General features: G+C 35.4%; 1 protein-coding gene across 1 annotated transcript in view; it reads left to right on the top strand.

Moving 5' to 3' along the window:
• Positions 1-18,356, top strand: part of Zmat1 (zinc finger matrin-type 1) — a 52,621-nt gene extending 34,265 nt beyond the window's left edge. Inside the window, exons 6-7 of the mRNA XM_021250480.2 lie at positions 11,089-11,188; positions 16,877-18,356. Of these exons, the coding sequence (XP_021106139.1) occupies positions 11,089-11,188; positions 16,877-18,161 (1,385 nt within the window). The 3' untranslated portion in view covers positions 18,162-18,356. The remainder of the gene's footprint in view (positions 1-11,088; positions 11,189-16,876) is intronic.
• Positions 18,357-19,613: the final 1,257 nt, after the last annotated feature.

Below are 19,613 nucleotides of genomic sequence, written 5' to 3'. Positions count from 1 at the left end.
ACTAAATATCATCATGATAAAGTGAAATAAGCCATACTCTGAAAAATGAATATCTCATGCTTTCTATCATATGGAATCTAAAAGAAAAAAGAGAAATGACATGAAAATAGAAGGAAGACTATTAGAAGGGCAGTCAGGGAAGGATCAAGGAAGAGCAAGGGTGAGAAATGAGATTGTGTGGAAGTGATCAAAGCATGTTATATGGATGTACAGATATGTAAAAATGAAGCCCATTATTCTGTGTAATAAATGAAAAACTTAACTCTCTGTCCCTATCCTAGAAAAATGAATCATGTTCTCCAGGGAGGGTCCTGGAGATCTTTTGTTGTGTTTTGTTTTGTTTTGTTTTTTGGTACTGGGAATTGAACTCAGGGTGTCCTGTTTGCCAGGCAGATGCTGCAGTGCTGAGCTACATCCCCATCTGAATCTGTATTTTTAAAATAAAGGCCCCAAGTGATTCTTATCAGAGATAAGTAAACATTGTCATTTAAGTTGTATCTTCATCCTAGTATTTATGCTGTGAGGAAACATATATTTCCATTTCCCACTTTTTCTTGACATCTATCACCCAGAGTGTACGTTCCCTGTTATAAAAGCATATGGGAAAAATTATGATCAGTAGGTGAGTTAGTGCGCATGAATTTGGTGCACAGGGAGAAAGGATAATTTTGAGGAATCCTTCATTGAAATTTTTTTTTACAGTTTACTGACTTTAATATTGTTGAGTCACTCCACAACATATATCTTCAGGAACTTTTCATTTCCACACTGAAATTTTTTTGAGCCTTTATTAAAAATGTAGTTTAAATTCAGCACGAAGCAAGCAAGCACAAGTGAGATGAGACTAAAGTACAGCCAAAGTGTGTAAGTCACAGATTTTAATTCTACACAAGTCTTAATTGAAAATACTGCAACTGTGATAAACCCTATTTAAATATATAACCACCCTTTTCACATTCATGTTTTTTAGTTGTTAATGACTTATTTTTTGGCATAAAACATTTTAATTATTAAAGTATCTGACGCAGTATTATGTTGAACAATTTCTTCCAATTTCACAGTATCATTATGCATTTTGGTCCTTATATACAATTTCAGTTTCTCACACCAGAGAGACAATGTGATATTTACACAAGTGTGTCCAATTTATTTCATTTAAGAGTATGGTCTCAAGGTGTTTCCATTTACCTAGAAATATCTCGAGTTTATCCTTCTTTATGACTGAGTAGTACTCTTAATAGGTTAAAAAAAAAAGAAGTCTTCTATCTTTGTTGTTTTTTTGTTTTGTTTTGTTTTGGTACTGGTGATCGAACTCGGGTCCTTGCGCTTGCAAGGCAGGCAGCAGAACCACTGAGCTAAATCCCTAGCCCTATCCATTCATGTCTTGATGGGCATTTGGGCTGTTTCCAAAATTTAACTATTAAAAACTGTGTTTCTGTAAACATGGGTGCGCATATATCGCTGTGGTATGATGCTTTTAATTCTTTCAGGAAGATACAAGGAGAATAGCTAGGTCAAATGGAACCTATAGTCCTAGTTTTTTGAGGAATCTCCACAGTAATTGCACCAGTCTACACTGCCACCGATAGTGGAGAAAGGTTCTTTTCCCCACAGCCCAGCCAGCATTTTTTATTGGTTGATTTCTTGATAATAGCCATTCTTTCTACAGATGGAATCTCATTGTTGATTTTGTTGTTGTTGTTGTTGTTGTTGTTGTTTTTCATTAAGTTTACTGGTACATTTTAGGTATACAGTACAGTTACTTTCATCATTGGGAACTTGTACCTTTACATGATGTACCTTGGTTCTTATTTTTTCCCCATTCCCCTGCCGTCCCTTCACCCCTCCACCTTCCCTATTTACAGAGACTTTGTTTCCATTTTTTTCTTTTCTCATATTTTTTCTTTTCCTTTTTTTTCCTTTCCCCTACCCCTCCCACTTCCCCTATTCCTTTAGACCTTTTCTTCCTGTTTCACATTATCAATTATACATTTTGATCCTTATTTACACTTTTAGTTTTTCACACCAGAGAAACTATTCAGTATTCACACATGTATGTCCTATTTATTTTGCTTAAGAATATGGCCTCAGGCCTGGGGATTTAGCTCAGTGGTTCTGCCCCCTGCCTCCCAAGCGCAAGGTCCCTAGTTCCATCCCTGGTATCAAAAAAAAAAAGAATATGGCCTCAATGTGCATCTATTTAGCCATAAATGTCTCTAGTTTCTCGTTCTTTGTGGCTGAGTAGTACTCCATTTTATTAAAAAACCCACATATTTATTTGCTATTTGTACTTCTTCATCTGAGAAGCACCTGTTCATCTCGGATCCCCATTTTTGAATTGGGTCTTTAAATTTGGGGGGGTCTAAATTCTTTATATGTTCTAGATATTAGTCATTTGAGGAACAAATGGCTAAAATATTTTCTCACTCTGTGGGTTGTCTTTTCACTCTGTTAGTGATTTATTTTGCTGTGCAAAGGCTGTTTAATAAGATGAGATCCCAGTTGTTGATTATTTGTAGGATTTCCCATGCAGTCTGGGTTTTGTTCATGAAGTCTTTGCCTACATCTATGTCCTCAAGAGTTCTACCTATTCTCTCTTCCAGCAGATTTAATGTTTCTGCCTTAATATTTAGATATTTGATCCATTTTTATTTTATTTCAGTGTATGGTGAGAGACATGGGTCTAGTTTTAGTCTTTGGCATGTAGAAAGCCAGTTTTTCCAGCACCATTTATTAAAGAGGCTAGCTTTCTTCCAGTGAACATGTTTGGCCCTTTATTCAAAATAAGGTGGCCAATTGTGTTTGGAGTTGTTTCTGCATCTTCTAATTTGTTCCTTTGATCCTTGGGCCTGCTTTTTCCCACTGCTATGCTGTTTTTATCACAGTAGCTCTGTAGTATAATTTAGTCAGGGATTGTGATACCCCCTGCCTTGCCTTTGTTGTGCAGAATTATTCTTGCGATTCTAGGTCTCTTCAGGTTCCAAATGAATTTTAGAAATGTTTTCTCTGGTTCTGTGAGGCGTGTTGCTAGTATTTTGAATGTGATTGCATTAAGTCAGTATAACAATTTTGGGAGTATGGCCATTTTCACTATATTGGCTCTTCTTACCCCAAAACAAGGGATCTTTCCATTTTCTGATATCCTCTTTGATCTCCTTTTTCAGAGTACTGTAATTTTCAATATAAAGATCCCTTACTTCCTTTTTTAGATTGAGTCTAAGTATTTCATTTATTGGATGCTCTTTTGAAAGGTGTTGCTTCCCTAATTTCTTTCTAAGTTAGTTTATTATTTGTTTACAGGAATGTTATTGATTTTGTTTTTTGCTTAAATTCTTTTATTGGTACATTTTAGGTATACAATACATTTACATTTATCATTGGTTGCTTGTACCTGTACATGGTGTATCTTGGTTCTTAATGTTATTGTTTTTTGAGTGTTGACTTTATATCCAGCTGTGCTACTGAATTTGGTTATTAAATAAAGCAGTCTTTTCGTAGAATTTTTGGCACTTCTATGTAGAGTATCATGTCATCTGCAAATCATGATAATTTAAATTCTTCCTTTCTTATCTTTATTCCTTTTATTTCTTTCTCTATCTAATTGCTCTGGCTAATGTTTCTAGAACTATATTGAATAGGAGTGGTGATAGTGACATCCTTGTCTTGTTCCTGATTTTGGAATGAAAGCTTTCAGTTTTTGACCATTTAATATGATGTTGGCTGTTGGTTTGTCCTACATACCTTTTATCAGACTGAGATAAAGACAATCTAATCCAATTTCTGTAGAGTTTTTATCATGAATGGGTGTTGGACTTTGTCAAATGCTTTTTCTGCATCAGATGAGATGATCATGTGATTTTTATCTTTGGCTCTGTTGAAATTCTGTATTACATTTATTGATTTATGTATGTTGAACCATCCCTATGTCCCTGGGATGAATCCTACTTGGTCATGGTCTATAGTCTTCTTGATAATTTGCTACATTCTGTGTGTCTGTATCTTATTTAGGATTTTTGTGCTTATGTTCATTATGGAGATTGGCCTGTAGTTTTCTTTTTCGGTTGAGTCTTTTTCTGGTTTGATATCAAGGTGATGCTTGTTACCAGGAATGATTTGGGGAGTATTGCTTCCCTTTCAATTCCATTAAAGAGTTTGAAGAATAGTGGCATTAGATCATCTCTAAATTTCTTGTAGAATTCAGCAGTGGAACCATCAGGACCCGGGCTTTTCTTTGTGGTTAAGTTTTTAATTACATTTTCAATTTCATTGACGGATATTGGGTTATTTAGAATTTTTATATATTCTTGATTCAGCATTGGTAATTCATATGTTTCTAGGAATCTTTCCATCTCCTATGTGTTTTCCAGCTTGTTAGAGTGCAGGTTCTTGAACTAGATATTGATGATCTTCTGGATTTCCACAGGATCTGTTGTAATTTCAACTCTTTTCATTCTTAATTGTGCAAATTTGAATCTTTTCTTTCCTTTTTTGATAAGATTGGCTAAGGGTTCATCAATTTTATCTGATCTTTCAAAGAACCAACTCTTTGATTTATTGATTCTTTATATCATTTTCTTAGTCTCAATTGCATTAATTTGTGCCCTGATCTTTATACTTTCCTCTCATATGAGCTTTGGGCTTGACTTGTTCTTTTGCTAGACATTTGATGTTCAAAATTAGGTTGTTTATTTGAGCTCATTCTGTTTCTCTGATGTGAGAATTCACCATTAAAAATTTCCCTGTTGGGACAGCTTCATTGCATCCTATAAGATCCAGTATGTTGTATTGGCATTATCATTTAATTGTAGATACTGTTTAATGTCTTCTTTAATTCAATCTGTGACTTATTGGTTGTTAAGGAGAGTGTTATTTAATTTACATGTATTTATGGAGTTTAGTAGTTTCTTTTGCCATTGATTTGCAGTTTTACTGCACTATGGCCAGATAATATGCATTAGATAATTTCAGTTCTTTTTCATTTACTTAAGCATGTTCTACGGGCTAGTGTGTGGTCTATTTTTGGGAACCTCCCGTGTGCAGCTGAGAATGTGAATTCTGATGTTGTGGAGTGTGGAACACTCGTAGACATCTACTAAGTCCATTTGTTCACAGATGTGGATTAGTTCTGATATTTCTTTGTTGATTTTTTTGTCTAGTTGATCTATTTGTGACAGTGGGGTATTAAGGTCCCCCATTAAAATTGTACTAATGTTTATTAGATTTTTTCATGTCCACTAATATTTATTTTATATATTTGGGTGCACTGGTATTTGGTGCATATCTACTATGATTATTATCTCTTCTTCTTGGAGTTTTCCTTAACAAGTATGTAGTGATCTTCTTTGTCTCTTTTGATCAGACTTGGTTTGAAGTTTACATTGTCTTCAAATAGAATAGCTACCCCTGCCTTTTTCCAGGTTCCTGTCACATGGAATATTGTTCTCAATCCTTTGACTTTCAGTTTATGTATTTCTTTTTTAGTTAAATGTGTTTCTTGTCTGTAGCATATTGTTGGATCATGTTTCTTTTTTTTTTTTTTCTTTTTTTGTACCGGGGATCGAACTTGGGTCCTTGCACTTGCGAGGCAGGCGGCAGAACCACTGAGCTAAATCCCTGGCCCTTGGATCTTGTTTCTTGATCAATTCTACCAGTCCATTTCTCATGATTTGTGAACTGAGACCATTTACATTTACATTGATGGGTATGATTGATATGTATTGGCTTATCCCTGTCATGTCTTTTTCCTGTTGTTGGTTCCCTGTCTTTCCTTTCTGTTTAATTGCATGTCTTGCCTCGTGGATTCTTTCTATTGGTGTTCTAGGCATTGTAGTCTTCATTATCTCTTCTAAAAATAGTCTTCAAAACATTTTGGAGAGCTCGACTGGTGGTCATGAATTTCTTCAGTTCTTTGTCATGAAAATATCTTATTTCTCCATTGATTTTTTTTTTCATTAAGTTCATTGGTACTTTTTAGGTATAAAATACAGTTACATTCATTGTTGGGACCTTGTATCTTTACATGATGTATCTTGGTTCTTATTTTTTCCCCATTTTCCTGTCCTCCCTTCACCCCCTCCACACTTCCCTATTTACAGACTTTGTTTCCATTTTTTCCTTTTCTCATATTTTTTTCTTTCCCCTTCTTTCCTTTCCACATACCCTTCTCACTTTCCCTGCTCCTTTAGACCTTTTCTTCCTGTTTCAATTATCAATTATATCATTTGAACCTTATTTACACTTTTACTTTTTCACATCAGAGAAACTATTCATTATTTACACATGTGTGTCCTATTTATTTCACTTAAGAGTATGGCCTCAATGTGCATCCATTTAGCTATAAATGTCTGTAGTTTCTTGTTCTTTATGGCTGAGTAGTACTCCATTTTATTAAAAAAAAAACCCACATCTTCTTTATCCAGTCTCCAGTTGATGGGCAATTGGGCTGTTTCCATGTTTTAGCTATTACAAACTGTGCCGCTATAAACATGGATGTGAATATATCACTGTGATATGATTCTTTTAATTCTTTTGGAAAGATACCCAGCAGAGGGATAGATGGGTCAAATGGGACCTCTAATGTTAGTTTTTTTGAAGTATCTCCATATTAATTTCCACAGTGGTTGCACCAGTCTGCACTCCCACCAAAAATGAAGAAGAGTTCCTCTCTCCCCACAGCCCCGCTGAAATTAGTTATTGGTTCATTTCTTGATAGCAGTCATTCTTTCTGGGGTGAGGTGGAATCTCAGCTTTGTTTTCATCTGCATCTCTTGAATGACCAGTGATGTTGAACATTTTTTCATGTTTATTTGCTATTTCTACTTCTTTGTCTTAGAAATGTCTGTTCACTTCAGATGCCCATTTTTGAACTGGGTTTTCACATTTGGGGCATTTGGGGTTTTTTTGAGTTCTTTATATATTCTAGATAGTAGACCTTTGTCTGAGGAACAGCTGGTAAAACTTTTTTCCCACACTGCAGGTTGTCTCTTAGCTCTGTTAGTGGTTTCTCTTGCAGTGCAGAAGCTTTTTAAAAATGAGATGAGATCCCAGTTGTTGATTCTTTGGGCTAGTTCCCATGCTATTGAGGTTTTGTTCATAAAGTCTTTTCCTATGCCAATATCTTCAAGAGTTCTACCTAACTTACCTTGCAGCAAATCTCCATTAATTTTGAAAGATAGTTTTGCAAAGTACAGCAATCTCTGTTCAAGGCCGTTTTCTTTAAGTACCTGAAAGTGTTCCTCCTAGCTCTCTTTGGCTCTCTTTGACTTAAGGGTTGTGTTGAGAAGCCTGCTGTGATTCTGATGTGTTTTCCTTTATAGATAATTTTTTTCTTTTCTGTCAGCATTTAATTTCTGTTCTGTGCTGAATTTCAGAAATCTTCATAATTATATGCCTTGGTGTAGATTTATTTTGGTCATGGCTAATTGGAGTTCTGTGTGGCTCACTTATTTGTACATCAAATTCTTTTTCCACATGTGGGAAGTTTTTTGCCATTACTTCTGTGAGCAAGTTTTTATGCCATTTGTGCAGTCTACACCTTTCTCATTAATTCTGATCAATCTTCTTTGCATCATCTTGCAGCTTTTGGATTTATTTTTCATGGTCCCTTGCTATTTTTCAGATATCTTTCTTTTTGTGGTTCCTAACCACAATCCTATTTCCTGATCTGATATTCTGTCCTTGCCTTCATTCAATCGGTTCCATATACTTTGAATGGAATTTTTAAACTCCTGGATATTTATTTGACTCCGTTTCATGGATTCCATTTATTTCCTATGTTGGGCATTCGTGGTTTCTAAGTTTTACTAAGGTCCTGTATTATTTTTCAGTGTCTACTCTAGTTTCATTGAGCATGTCCTTCATTTTGATTGTCATTTCTTTTTTTAACCTGAGAAATTATTTTCTCTGTAACTTCATTCATTTCCTTTTTTACTCTTGCTACTATCATTTCAAAAAATTCAAGTGGGTGGCTTCTGATTTCCTCTAACTCATTGTCCCCTGGACTTGTTTTGGGTGGCTGGAGTTCTGGGGTTGCATTTTGCTTCTGTGTCTTGTCATTTTCTATTTTTAATTTTATTTTGTTTTCTGTGTTGATGCTTGTAAATTTCCCTTGGCAAATACCTTTGTACTAGTGTAGAGGCTTCCCTACAAAATGTCTTTTCCTCAGAGATGTCTTCTTGGGCATATCTTGTTTTTGGTCTTTGGGATAGACATCTCAAGATCCACCTTCTTAACTCACTAAGGATGAGAAGTTGCTATCTATTTGGCTCATCACCCAGTCCTTTGGAACTGGACTTTGATGATAGTTATGATCCCAGACAATCACAATGTTGTCATAAAAAGGAGAACAACTCACTACAATAGGTATGACATCCTGGCTAAAGTAGTACAATTAGCAATAACAATAGCATCAAGCACAGCCTAGAAACTGACAAACTGTGGTAACTAATTTGGTACCTTTAATGGTAGGAACAAGATCTACAGTTATATAACAAAATCCAACATAAACCAGGACTTTATATGCAATGAGTTTCCCCTTAATTGAGTGATTTTACCCTATAAGGGTGAAATTTAAGAGGAATAGGGGACAAAACAGAGATAAATGAAAGGAAATATAGTAGAGGCAAGGCTGGAGGACAGAGGATGATCATCCAAGCTTTGGGAAACTGGAGAAGAGAGAAAGTATGAAGGATAAAGCAAAAGAATACCGAAGTGGACCAGGAAGACAGGAGACAATTTTCACTCACATGAAAATATCATAAAATCAAGAGAAATAGTTGAGGAAAGAGAGAAAGAAGATAAATACAGCAAAATAAAAATAAAGGTAAAGGCCTAAACAAGATAAAAAGCAAATAAACAACAAAAAAACACCAACCACGCAGAAAGAGAAAAGTGAAACAAAGAAAAACATAAAATTCCTATGGTGTCCATAGTCCTGTGGTAGTGTCCAAGGCAGGAAATGTCCCAAAACTGTGCTGTGTAACTCCAATAAGTCTGAAGTAGGATTAGTGCTCTCATTACAGGGCTAATCTTGTCCTCTGTATGTGGGAACTGAGGCCAGAGTCTTCAGCCAGCAGTTTTCTGGATGTCCCTTGATGGCCCATCCACATCTTACTTTGATTGTCGATATGTCACTATATGTCACTCTCAATTGCTGTGGCATCCTCAGGCAGGGACAGCCCGGGGCTCCTCCCAGTCCCGCGTACAGTTGGCTCCTCCTGGTATTTGCACAGCCTCCTCTGTTCCACCCCACTGGCACATCTCTATCCTGTTACACCACTTGTTGAAGGTGGGGGGTTGCTGTTGCCCAGGGCTGTTCGGTTCCACCTTCAGTCTCTTCTCTAGCAGGTTGAGTGCTGGCCTCCCAAGGCTGTTTAAATCCTGTGCATCTGAGTCTTTCTCTCAAGCCCCTGGTCCTCACTCACTTCTTTCACTGCCTTCACTGTGCTGTGGTCCCTAACTGTGTTGTTGCTAGGGTTTCCAGTTAGTTACTAGGGTGCACAGCAGAAAAAACAAAGCTGACGGCACATGTGTCAGAGATGGAACAATTTCCTGGTCACTTGCTCCTATGTGTACCTGCGAAATTTGCTGCCAGGATGCAGTGTCTTCTGTGTGGAGAATGAAGGCAAAAGAAGCAAGGTGCCTTATATCACAAATCTATCCTGTGTGGCTTGAATTAGCCACACTTTTACAGTCCATCAGTTTCTTGGAGACTTCCAAGTATGGTGATTTTTGCTCCTCAGCATGCAGGTGGCAGTGCTGCTAGCAGCCCTGTGGGCTGGTATGCTGTTGTATGAAGTCCTGTGTTATGTATTGTTTGATCTACAAGTCTCTTATTTCAGATTGACTTTGGCATCAGGATGTATGTCCTTCCCTTTCTTCCAATTACTTGTCTTTTTAGTTGATTTTCTCTGAGTAGTTCCAACGTGACTCTTCCTCTGTTCAGCCATGTTGAATTATCCTGAGCTGTTCTGGTACCACAACTAAAATATATGTCAATAATGAACAGAGTCTCATGCCTTTCAAAGTCATCATCTGTCCCCTTGATAGCAACCTCTTGTTTCCATGAATAATCTTTACTGAGACAAGGTCCGTGCATTTAATAACGATTAATTTAGCTTCCTTTAAATGATTAGTCTGCTGTTTGATGTAAAAGGAGATGACTTTGGTTGTCCCCTAAATCTTTACAGTATCAATTTATTGCCTCCTCTTTAAGGTGAAATTACTTTTATATTTGACTTATTAATTGGCTTCTTCTGACCAAAGAAAAAGTGAAGGCCGATGATTTTAAGAAAATAAAAATTAATTTATCTCCTGCTTTTAATTCTGACCAAGAAGGAGAATAGTGAGGTAGCTATTACACAGTTCTTATTTTATAGTTCTTGATTTTTTTTTTATTTTTTATTTTTTTTTGGTACCAGGGATCGAACTCGGGACCTTGCGTTTGCGAGGCAGGTGCCGGAACCACTGAGCTAAATCCCTGGCCAGTTCTTGATTATTTTGAAGTGGTAGCTAGAAGTTTTGTTTTAGAATTTTGCTTTCAGCTTTTATCTTGTTAGTGGTGCTCACTGGACTTTTCTCCTTTTTAAAATCTTTGGAAATTACTTTTGGTAACTAACGCACTATACTGATTCCAGGTAAGAGGTAAAAATTTGCTTTTGTATTTCTTTAATCCTTTGGGACATTTCAGATTCTGGTTGGATGGGAAAAGAATTAAAGGCAAACAAGATACTGATTTAGGGACTGAGTGAAAGGATTGGTTGGGCATTGCTAAATTTGAGGTACCTGCTACACTTCCCTCTAGCAACATTTAGCGAGCAGATAGCAGATTCTTAGGGAATATGTCATGAATAGGGAAGCAGTGTGCTGTAAAGAAGTTTGGGCATTAAATTAAGAGATATGGGTACTCTAAAAAGCTAACTATACTACTAAATGCCTATCTGACTTTGATTACATCATTCTACCTCTCCAGGCCAATTCTTTATTGGAAAATTTCAAGACAATCATATTTAATAAGTACTAGTCCAGATAAAATATGTTATTTTCAGTATATACATGCTGAATATCTTAATTTAAACTCTGTTTTTGCAGCATTAAATATGAGAACCTATGTTTGCCGTATTTGTAGAATCACCTTTACGTCTTTAGATATGTTCTGGTTGCACATGCAAGGAAGAGAACATCAAATCAAGTAAGTGGTTTTGTTTTTTGTGGGTTTTTTTGGCAGACTGTTCCCATACCAAATATCAGAGCTTCTAGTCAAGTATCATTTTATATACTTTATAAACTTTGTAGGTATTCGGTTCCTATTGATTGAACCTAGATATGGTTGGTGATTTTTGTAACATATTGTACACCAGTGTCCCCAAAGGAGTTCTCTAGTCATGATAATATACTGTAGAGCTAGCTTATTTTTACTCATCTTGACCAGACAGCATAGTCCTTCTTTGGTGACATGCTGAAGGATCATTCTTGTGCTAACCATACAAATTTAAAGCATCTATAGAAGCTTGGCTTAGTTCTAAGGTTTCAGTCATCCAGTCATCATTCTGCCAGTGAGGTATAATGGTTAAAAACAAAGCCTTAAGATAAATGTAAACATCCTGTACTCCAAACATGTACAAATAAAAAGAATATGAAAAAATGAAAGGTCGAGATGTTAGATGCGAATCAGAATATTATATCCATCTTTCTAACAAGTGTAAATTTGGACATCTCTGAAATAATATTGTTATAAGTAAATATAATAATATGTGTAAAGTGCCTGACCTGGCCCATAATAGGAGCTCAATAAATATTTAGTTCTATTTTAAGGGAAGGAGAATTGCGTGAAAAACTGAGAAGTGGGTAAGTCACATAGTAGGACAGTCATTTAGCTGTTGTATATATATTTTAATAAAAGCTAATCAAATTTATTTATGGGGTAACTAGGATATAAATATTAAAAGTAGTTGGGATTAGAAATACTAAGAAAGGTAAGTAACTACACAGCTAGTACATTGTTGGCTTTTTAAAAAATCAATTGTATTGGTACATTTTAGGTATACAATATAATGTCATTCATCTTTGGAAATTTGCACTTTTACATAATCTCTCTTGGTTCTTATTTTCTCCCCAACCATCAGCCCTTCAATCCCTCCATCCTTCCCTATTTACAAAGACTTTGTTTCCATTTTTTCATTTTCTCATATTAATTCCATTCCCTTCTTTCCTTTCCCCGATTCTTCCCACTTTTCCTTCCCCATTGCCCCTTTTCTTTCTATTTCACATTGTCTAATATATCCTTTAGTCCTTATTTGCACTTTCAGTTTCTCACACTAGAAAAACTATTCAGTATTTATATGTGTATCCTATTTATTTCACTTAAGAGTATTGCCTCAATGTGCATCCATTTAGCTATAAATGTCTCTAATTTCTCATTTTTTATGTCTGTGTAGTACTCCACTTTATTTTTAAAAACCACATTTTCTTTATCCAGTCTCCAGTTGATGGGCATTTGGGTTGCTTACAAGTTTTAGCTATTACAAATTGTGCTGCTATGAAAACTGGTGCAAATATATCACTGTAGTATGATTCTTTTAGTTCTTTGGGGAAGATCCCAGAAGGGGAATAGCAGGGTCAAATGGGACTTCCAGTCCTAGTTCTTTGAGGTATGTCCATACTGATTTCCACAGTGGTTGCACTAGTCTACACTCCCACCAGCAGTGGAGCAGGGTTCCTCTTTCCCCACAGCCCCGCCAGCATTTCTTATTGGTTGATTTCATGATAGCAGCCATTCTTTCTGGAGTGAGGTGGAATCTCAACGTTATATTCATTTGCATCTCTCGAGTGACCAGTGATGTTGAACATTTTTTCATTTGTTTATTTGCTGTTTCTACTTCTTTGTCTGAGAAATGTCTGTTCATTTCAGATGCCTATTTTCTGATTGGGTCTTTAAATTTGGGAGGTCTGATCTTTTTAAATTCTTTATAGATTCGTGATAGTAGGCCTTTGTCTGAGGAACAGCAGGTGAAAACTTTTTCCCATATTGTGAGTTGTCTCTTCACAGTGCTGGTGGTTTCTCTTGCTGTGCAGAAGCTTTTTAATAAGAAGAGATCCTACTTGTTGATTCTTTATGATAGTTCATGGGCAACTGAGGTTTTGTTCATCAAATCTTTTCCTACACCAATGTCTTCAAGAGTTCTTCCTAACCTCTCTTCCAGCTGGTTTAATGTTTCTGTTTTAATATTTAGATCTTTCATGCATTTCGATTTTAGTTTAGTGCATGGTGGGAGAAAGAGATCTAGTTTTAATCTTTGGCAAATTGAAACCCAATTTTTCCAGCACCGTTTATTAAAGAGGCTATCTTTCCTCCAGTGAGGGTGTTTGGCTCCTTTGTCGAAGATGAGATGGCTGAGTGTGCCTGGCACTGTTTCTGCATCTTCTAATCTGTTCCACTGGTCCTCAGGTCTGTTTTTTGCCAGTACCATGCTGTTTTTCTCACAGTAGCTTTGTAGTATAGTTTCAAGTTGGGGGTTGTAATACCCCCTGCCTGTCTCTGTAACCTCTTATTGCTTTTGCTATTCTAGGTCTCTTCTGGTTCTAAATGAATTTTTGGATTGTTTTCTCTAGAAATATACTGTTGGGATTTCAATCGGGATTGCATTGAATCTGTATAGGAGCTTTGGAAGTATGGCCATTTTCAATATATTGTTTCTTCCTACCCAGGAATAAGGGATGTCTTTCCATTTTCTTATATTCCATTTGATATCTTTTTTCAGTTTTGTAGTTCTCAATGTAGAGGTCTTTTGCTTCCTTTGTTAGACTGATTCCTAGATATTTCATTTTTTTTGGAATGTACTGTAAAAAGGATTGTTTCCATAATTTTTCTCTCAGTGAGACTGTTATTTGTGAACAAGAAGGCTATTGATTTTTGAGTGTTTACCTTGTACCGAGCTACTGTACTGAATCTGTGAATGAAGTCTAGAAGTCTTTTGGCAGAGTGTTTTTTTTTGAGTCTTCAATGTAGAGTATCATATCATCAGCAAAAAATGATAGTTGAACTTTTTTGTTTCCTATCTTTACTCCTTTCATTTCTTTCTCTTATCTAATTGCTGTGGCCAGTGTTTCCAAATCTATATTGAAGAGCAGTGGTGATAGTTGACATCCTTGTCTTGTTCCTGTTTTTAGTATGAAGTCTGAAAAGTTTTTGACCATTTAGTATGATGGTGGCTGTTGATTTTTCATAGATAGCCTTTATCACATTGAGATAAAGACCCTCTATTCCAATTTTCTGCAGGGTTTTTTTTTTTATCATGAGTAGATGTTCAGTTTTATCAAATGCTTTTTTCTGCATCTTTTGAGATGTTGATATGGTTTTTGTCCTTGACTCTGTTAATATAGCATATTACATGTATTGATTTGCATATGTTGAACCATCCTTACATCCCTGGGATAAATCTGACTTGGTCAGGGCATATGATCTTCTTGAAGATCCTCTGAATTCTGTTTTCCAGTATGTTGTTGAGGATATTCACATCTATGTTCATTAGGGAGATTGGGCTGTAGTACTCTTTTTTTGGTTGGGTCTTTACCTGGTTTTGAAATCAAAGTAACACTTGCTTCCAGGAATCAATTTGGAAATATTGCTTCCCTTTCAATTTCATTGAAAAGTTTAAAGAGTAGTGGCATTAGTTCTTCTCTAAATATCTTGTAGAATTCAGCAATGAAGCCATCTGGGCCTGGGCTTTTGTTTGTTGGCAAATTTTTAATTACATTTTGAATTTCACTGATTGTAATTGGGGTATTTAGAATTTTTATATTATCTGCATTCAACTTTGGTAATTTGTATGTATCTAGAAATCTGTCCATTTCTTCTGTGTTTTCCATTTTATTAGAGTACTGGTTCTCAAAGTAGGTATTGATGATCCTCTGGATTTCTGCTGGATCTGTTTTGACTTCACCTTTTTCATTCTTAACAGCATGGATTTGAGCCATTTCTTTCCTTTTTTTCATAAGGTTGGCTAAGGGTTTATAAATTTTATTTATTCTTTAAAAAAACCAACTCTTTGATTTGTTGATTTTTTTTGTATCGTTCTCTTAGTCTGCATTGCATTGATTTCTGCTCTGATTTTTATAATTTCCTCCCTTGTGTGAGCTTTGGGTTTGTCTTCCTCTTCTTTTTCTAGGAGCTTAAGATTCAACATTAGGTTGTCTGTTTGAATGCTCTCTGTTGTCCTAATATGGGCATTCACTGCTAAGAATTTCCCTCATAGAACTGCTTTCATTGTGTCCCATAGATTCCCGTATGTTGTACTGGCATTATCATTTAATTGCAAAAACTGTCTAATTTTGTCTTTAATTTCCTCTGTGACCCATTGGTTGTTCAGGAGAGTGTTATTCAATTTCCATGTGTTTGTGAAGTTCTTGTGCTTTCTTACGCTATTGATCTCCAGTTAAATTGCACTGTGGTTTGATAATATGCATGGGATAAATTCAGTACCTTTGCATTTACTTAACCATGTTCTATGAACTAATATATGGTCTATTTTAGAGAATGACCCATGTACAGCTGAAAAGAATGTATATTCTGATGAGCTCCAACAGAGCAAATCTATCAAGCAAGGCAAGAAATTAAAAGGAGAAGGAGAAAAAATAAATAAAAGCCAACAACAGGAAAATAACATGACAATGATATGTCAATACATATCAGTTATAACTATCAATGTTAATGGTCAGCTCACCAATAAAAGAAACAGACTGGCAGAATGGATTAAGAAGCAAAATCCAACAATATGCTGTATACAAGAAACATACCTAACTCAAAAAGAAATTCATAAACTAAAAGTAAAAGGATGAAAACAATTCTCCATGCCATAGGAACCCAGAAAAAAGCAGGGGTAGCAATCTTATTTGCAGACAATGTAGATTTCAAACCAAAAGTAATTAAGAGAGACAGAGAAGGTCACTGCATCCTTGTAAAGGGAACAATCCAAGAGGAAGAGATGACAATCATAAATATATATGCACTAAATACTAATGATCCCAACTATATAAAACAAATATTAAGGGACATGAGAAACCAAATAAGCACTAATACAATTATAGTGGGGGACCTCATTATCCCACTGTCACAAATAGACAGATCATCTAGACAAAAAGCAACAGGAAATAGTAGAACCGAACCAAGCTTTTGAACAAATGGACTTATATCTTATTTTCTTTATCCACTAATCTGTTGATGGGCACATTCAAATTGAACTATTATGATTTTTGCTGCTAAGAACATGGATACACATGTATAACTGGAATATGATGTCTTTACCTCTTTTGGGAAGGTTCCCGAAAGAGGTATAGCTGGGTCAAACGGAATTCCTATTTTCAGATTTTTGAGAAATCTCCATACTTATTTCCATACTGGAGGTAGTAGTTTACATCCCCACTAACCATGTAGAAGCACTCCTTTTTCCCCACAACCTTGGTTGTTTTTTGAGTTCTTGATGATAGTCACTATTAGAGGAACAAGACAGAATTTCAGTGTTATACTGATTTGCATCTCTCTAGTGGCCAGAGATGTTGAACATTTTTTCATACATTTGTTGGCCATATGTACTTCTTCTGAGAAGTGTCTATTAATTTAAATTGCCTATTTTATTGTCTTTTATTTTGAGAGATCTAAGTTTTATGAGTTTTTCATGTATTCAGACATGTTGATCAGTGGAACAGAATACAGAATAAAGAATGCAGACAAAGTTATTATGCATTTTATAATGAAGTAGGCTTTTAAAATTTTGTTTGGACTTTTGTTATTTTGATTTTTAGAGTAATATTTTTGGAAGCAAAGAAAATATTCAAAATAAAATATTCTAATAAAAAAAACTCTGTACTGTTTTCTTTGCAGGGAATCTCTTGTTATCAGTCTAGCAAAGACACAAGATGAATGTGCAAATTACATCAAACTAAAGAAATACAGAGAACAAGAATCCAAGACTCATTTCAGAAAAATGGAAGAAAACTCTTTGGAAGCTCATGGGTCCAGAGAAGTAGTTGATTACAGACTTACAAATAAAATATTTGAACAAAGATTCCCATCTGATACTTGCCAGACATACCCAGGACCATACAATAATTCACAGGCAGTGAAAAACCAGTTACCTCATTGCTTACCAGCTCATTCAGAGAAGACATATGACTCATTCCAAGATGAACTTGAAGACTATATCAAAGTGCAGAAAGCTAAAGGACTAGATCCACAGACTTGTTTTAGAAAAGTAAAAGAAAACTCAGGGGACTCTGGATACAGAGAAATGTTTGATTCTGGACCCAGACAAAAAATACATGAGCAAAGCTTTTCATGTGAGACTTTCCATACCTACCAACAGCCATACAATAGTTCACTAGTGGATGGTCAGTTACCTCATTGCTTATCAGCTCATTCAAACAGAACATATGACTCTTTCCAAGATGAGCTTGATGCTTATATCAAAGTGCAGAAAGCCAGAGGTTTAGAGCCAAACTCCTGTTTCAGAAAGATAGTCAATACCTCTGTGGAAACTCATAGGTATGAGAAAAGGTCTGATAGTGGACCCGGACATAAAATGTTTGAGCAAAGACTTCCAGTTGAAACCTTCCAGACCCACACAAAACCATACAGTAATTCCCAAGTAGTAGAAAACCAGTTGCCTCATCCAGGTCATGACAGCAAACAGACATTTGATTCTTTAAGCTATCAACTCACCAGAGACGATTTTCCAGAAAAACCAGTACCCCTGAGCTTTAATCATCAAGAAAATAACTCTAACCCATACAGCACAGAATGCGAAGTTTACAAGCATTTCTCATTAGAAAACCATACTAGTGACCTTCGAGCAGATTATAAACAGCGACATCAGAAGAGACAACAGTATGTGGAGAAAGGCAAAGAAAGACCAGAGAAGGAACAGTCCAAGCATAAAAGGAAAAAGAGTTACGGAAAAGATTTAGACAACGAGAAGAACATGCAACAAAGCAAAAGGAAACAGGATAAAATCAGAGTCAGTTCAGGAAAGCTTAAGCATCAAAAAAAGAAAAAAAGCCATGATGTAACTTCTGAAAAAGAACATAAGCACAAGGAAAAGAAAAAGAAATCTGTTGAAGAAAGGACAGTAGAGGAAATGCTTTGGGATGAGTCAATTCTTGGATTTTGAACTTTTGGTTTATCCAAGGATTATTTAAAGAAAACGGCATAAATTTAGATAATGACAGGAGCATCAAGTGAAGAAAAGGAGTGATAGATAATGCTAGACTGGGAAAAGCTTAATTGTGTGTGTGTGTGTGTGTAAAACTTTAATTGAAAGAGGAAACAAACAAAAAAGCCTAAATCTAGTCTTTGAAAATTAACATAAGAGAAAACTATTGAGGAAAAGACAAGAGTCAATATTTTGGGGGAGCCTACTCTTGTATTTTGAAATTTTAGTATTGTGTACCCAAGGATAAATTGAAGAAATCAGTTAAGAAAAAATCTTTTGACAAAACAAGTGCATCGTATGAGAAGAAGAATAGATAGATTGTAGTCCAGGGAAGTAGATTAGTCCCCTTCTTCCCTCTCTGTCTCCCTTCCTTTTCTGGTAAAATGTGAAATTTTATTGAGAGAAGAAACAAACAAAAAATCCTAAACTTAGCCACTGAGATACAAGAGTATAACATAAAAAGTACATGAGAAAATAAAATTATTAAAGAGCAGAAAGAGCCAGTGCTTTGGCATGAGTCTAATCTTGGTTTTTACACTTTTCAATTTTGTTGACTTATAGTTGAAGAAATAAGAAAGTTTGGTTTCAGTAAGTTTGTTTTATTCAAATTTTTCTCTGTGGACAGTAAATTTCTATTTTTAAAAAAGCCAAATGAAGTAAAAGTATTCAGTATTCCTTTTCCTCAAATAACTTTTCATTCTGTAAAAAATTTGAAAATATTAAATATTTCTTACAAAAGAAAATAATTTTCCTAAATGTAAATGAGGTTGTCTCTACTTTGTTCATCAAAGTGCTGTGATAGTGAATTATGTATCCATTTATTTTAAATTAGAGTATTACCAAGCACTGCACTATACAGCCAGACCACCCTGAACACTCCTGATTTTGTTTGATCTTGAAATCTATTTAGTGTCAGGCCTGTGGGAGAGCAGGCATTATAGAATAGATTCCTTTTGAGGTTTGTCTTAGTGTTGATGGTATTTTTTATTGCTGTGTGTTTATTTATGTTTCTTGGTTTTCTCAAAGGAAAATGTATGAAACAATTTCAACTGATATTTTTTGTTAAACACGATGTGCAGTATTTTTTATTTGTAATTCTGAATGTGGAAAATTAGTCTATAATCTTAGATGATACATTCTAAAAGTTGTCAAAAGTGCTGATACGAAAGTATTGTATATTCTGTAAATGTTTATAATAAAGTGTTTCAATTTTTACATATTATTTTATGTAAATGATCATTTTCCATCCAAAGATGATTGATCTAAGAGTAATAGGGGCAATAATGGAACAGTTTGCACTTAGTATTTTGGGGGAGATCACACTGTCAAACTTTAATAATTTCATTTCTTCTTCATCTTGCACAGTAGAAGTTAGTATTCCATCTTGAACTCACTGTCAGGTTAGAAAAA

Source organism: Heterocephalus glaber, unplaced genomic scaffold (assembly GCF_053883595.1).
Source record: "Heterocephalus glaber isolate CG9 unplaced genomic scaffold, H.glaber_assembly_v1.0 deba00001613, whole genome shotgun sequence".
NCBI classification, from domain to species: domain Eukaryota; kingdom Metazoa; phylum Chordata; class Mammalia; order Rodentia; family Bathyergidae; genus Heterocephalus; species Heterocephalus glaber.
This window is presented reverse-complemented; position numbering and strand designations above follow the sequence as displayed.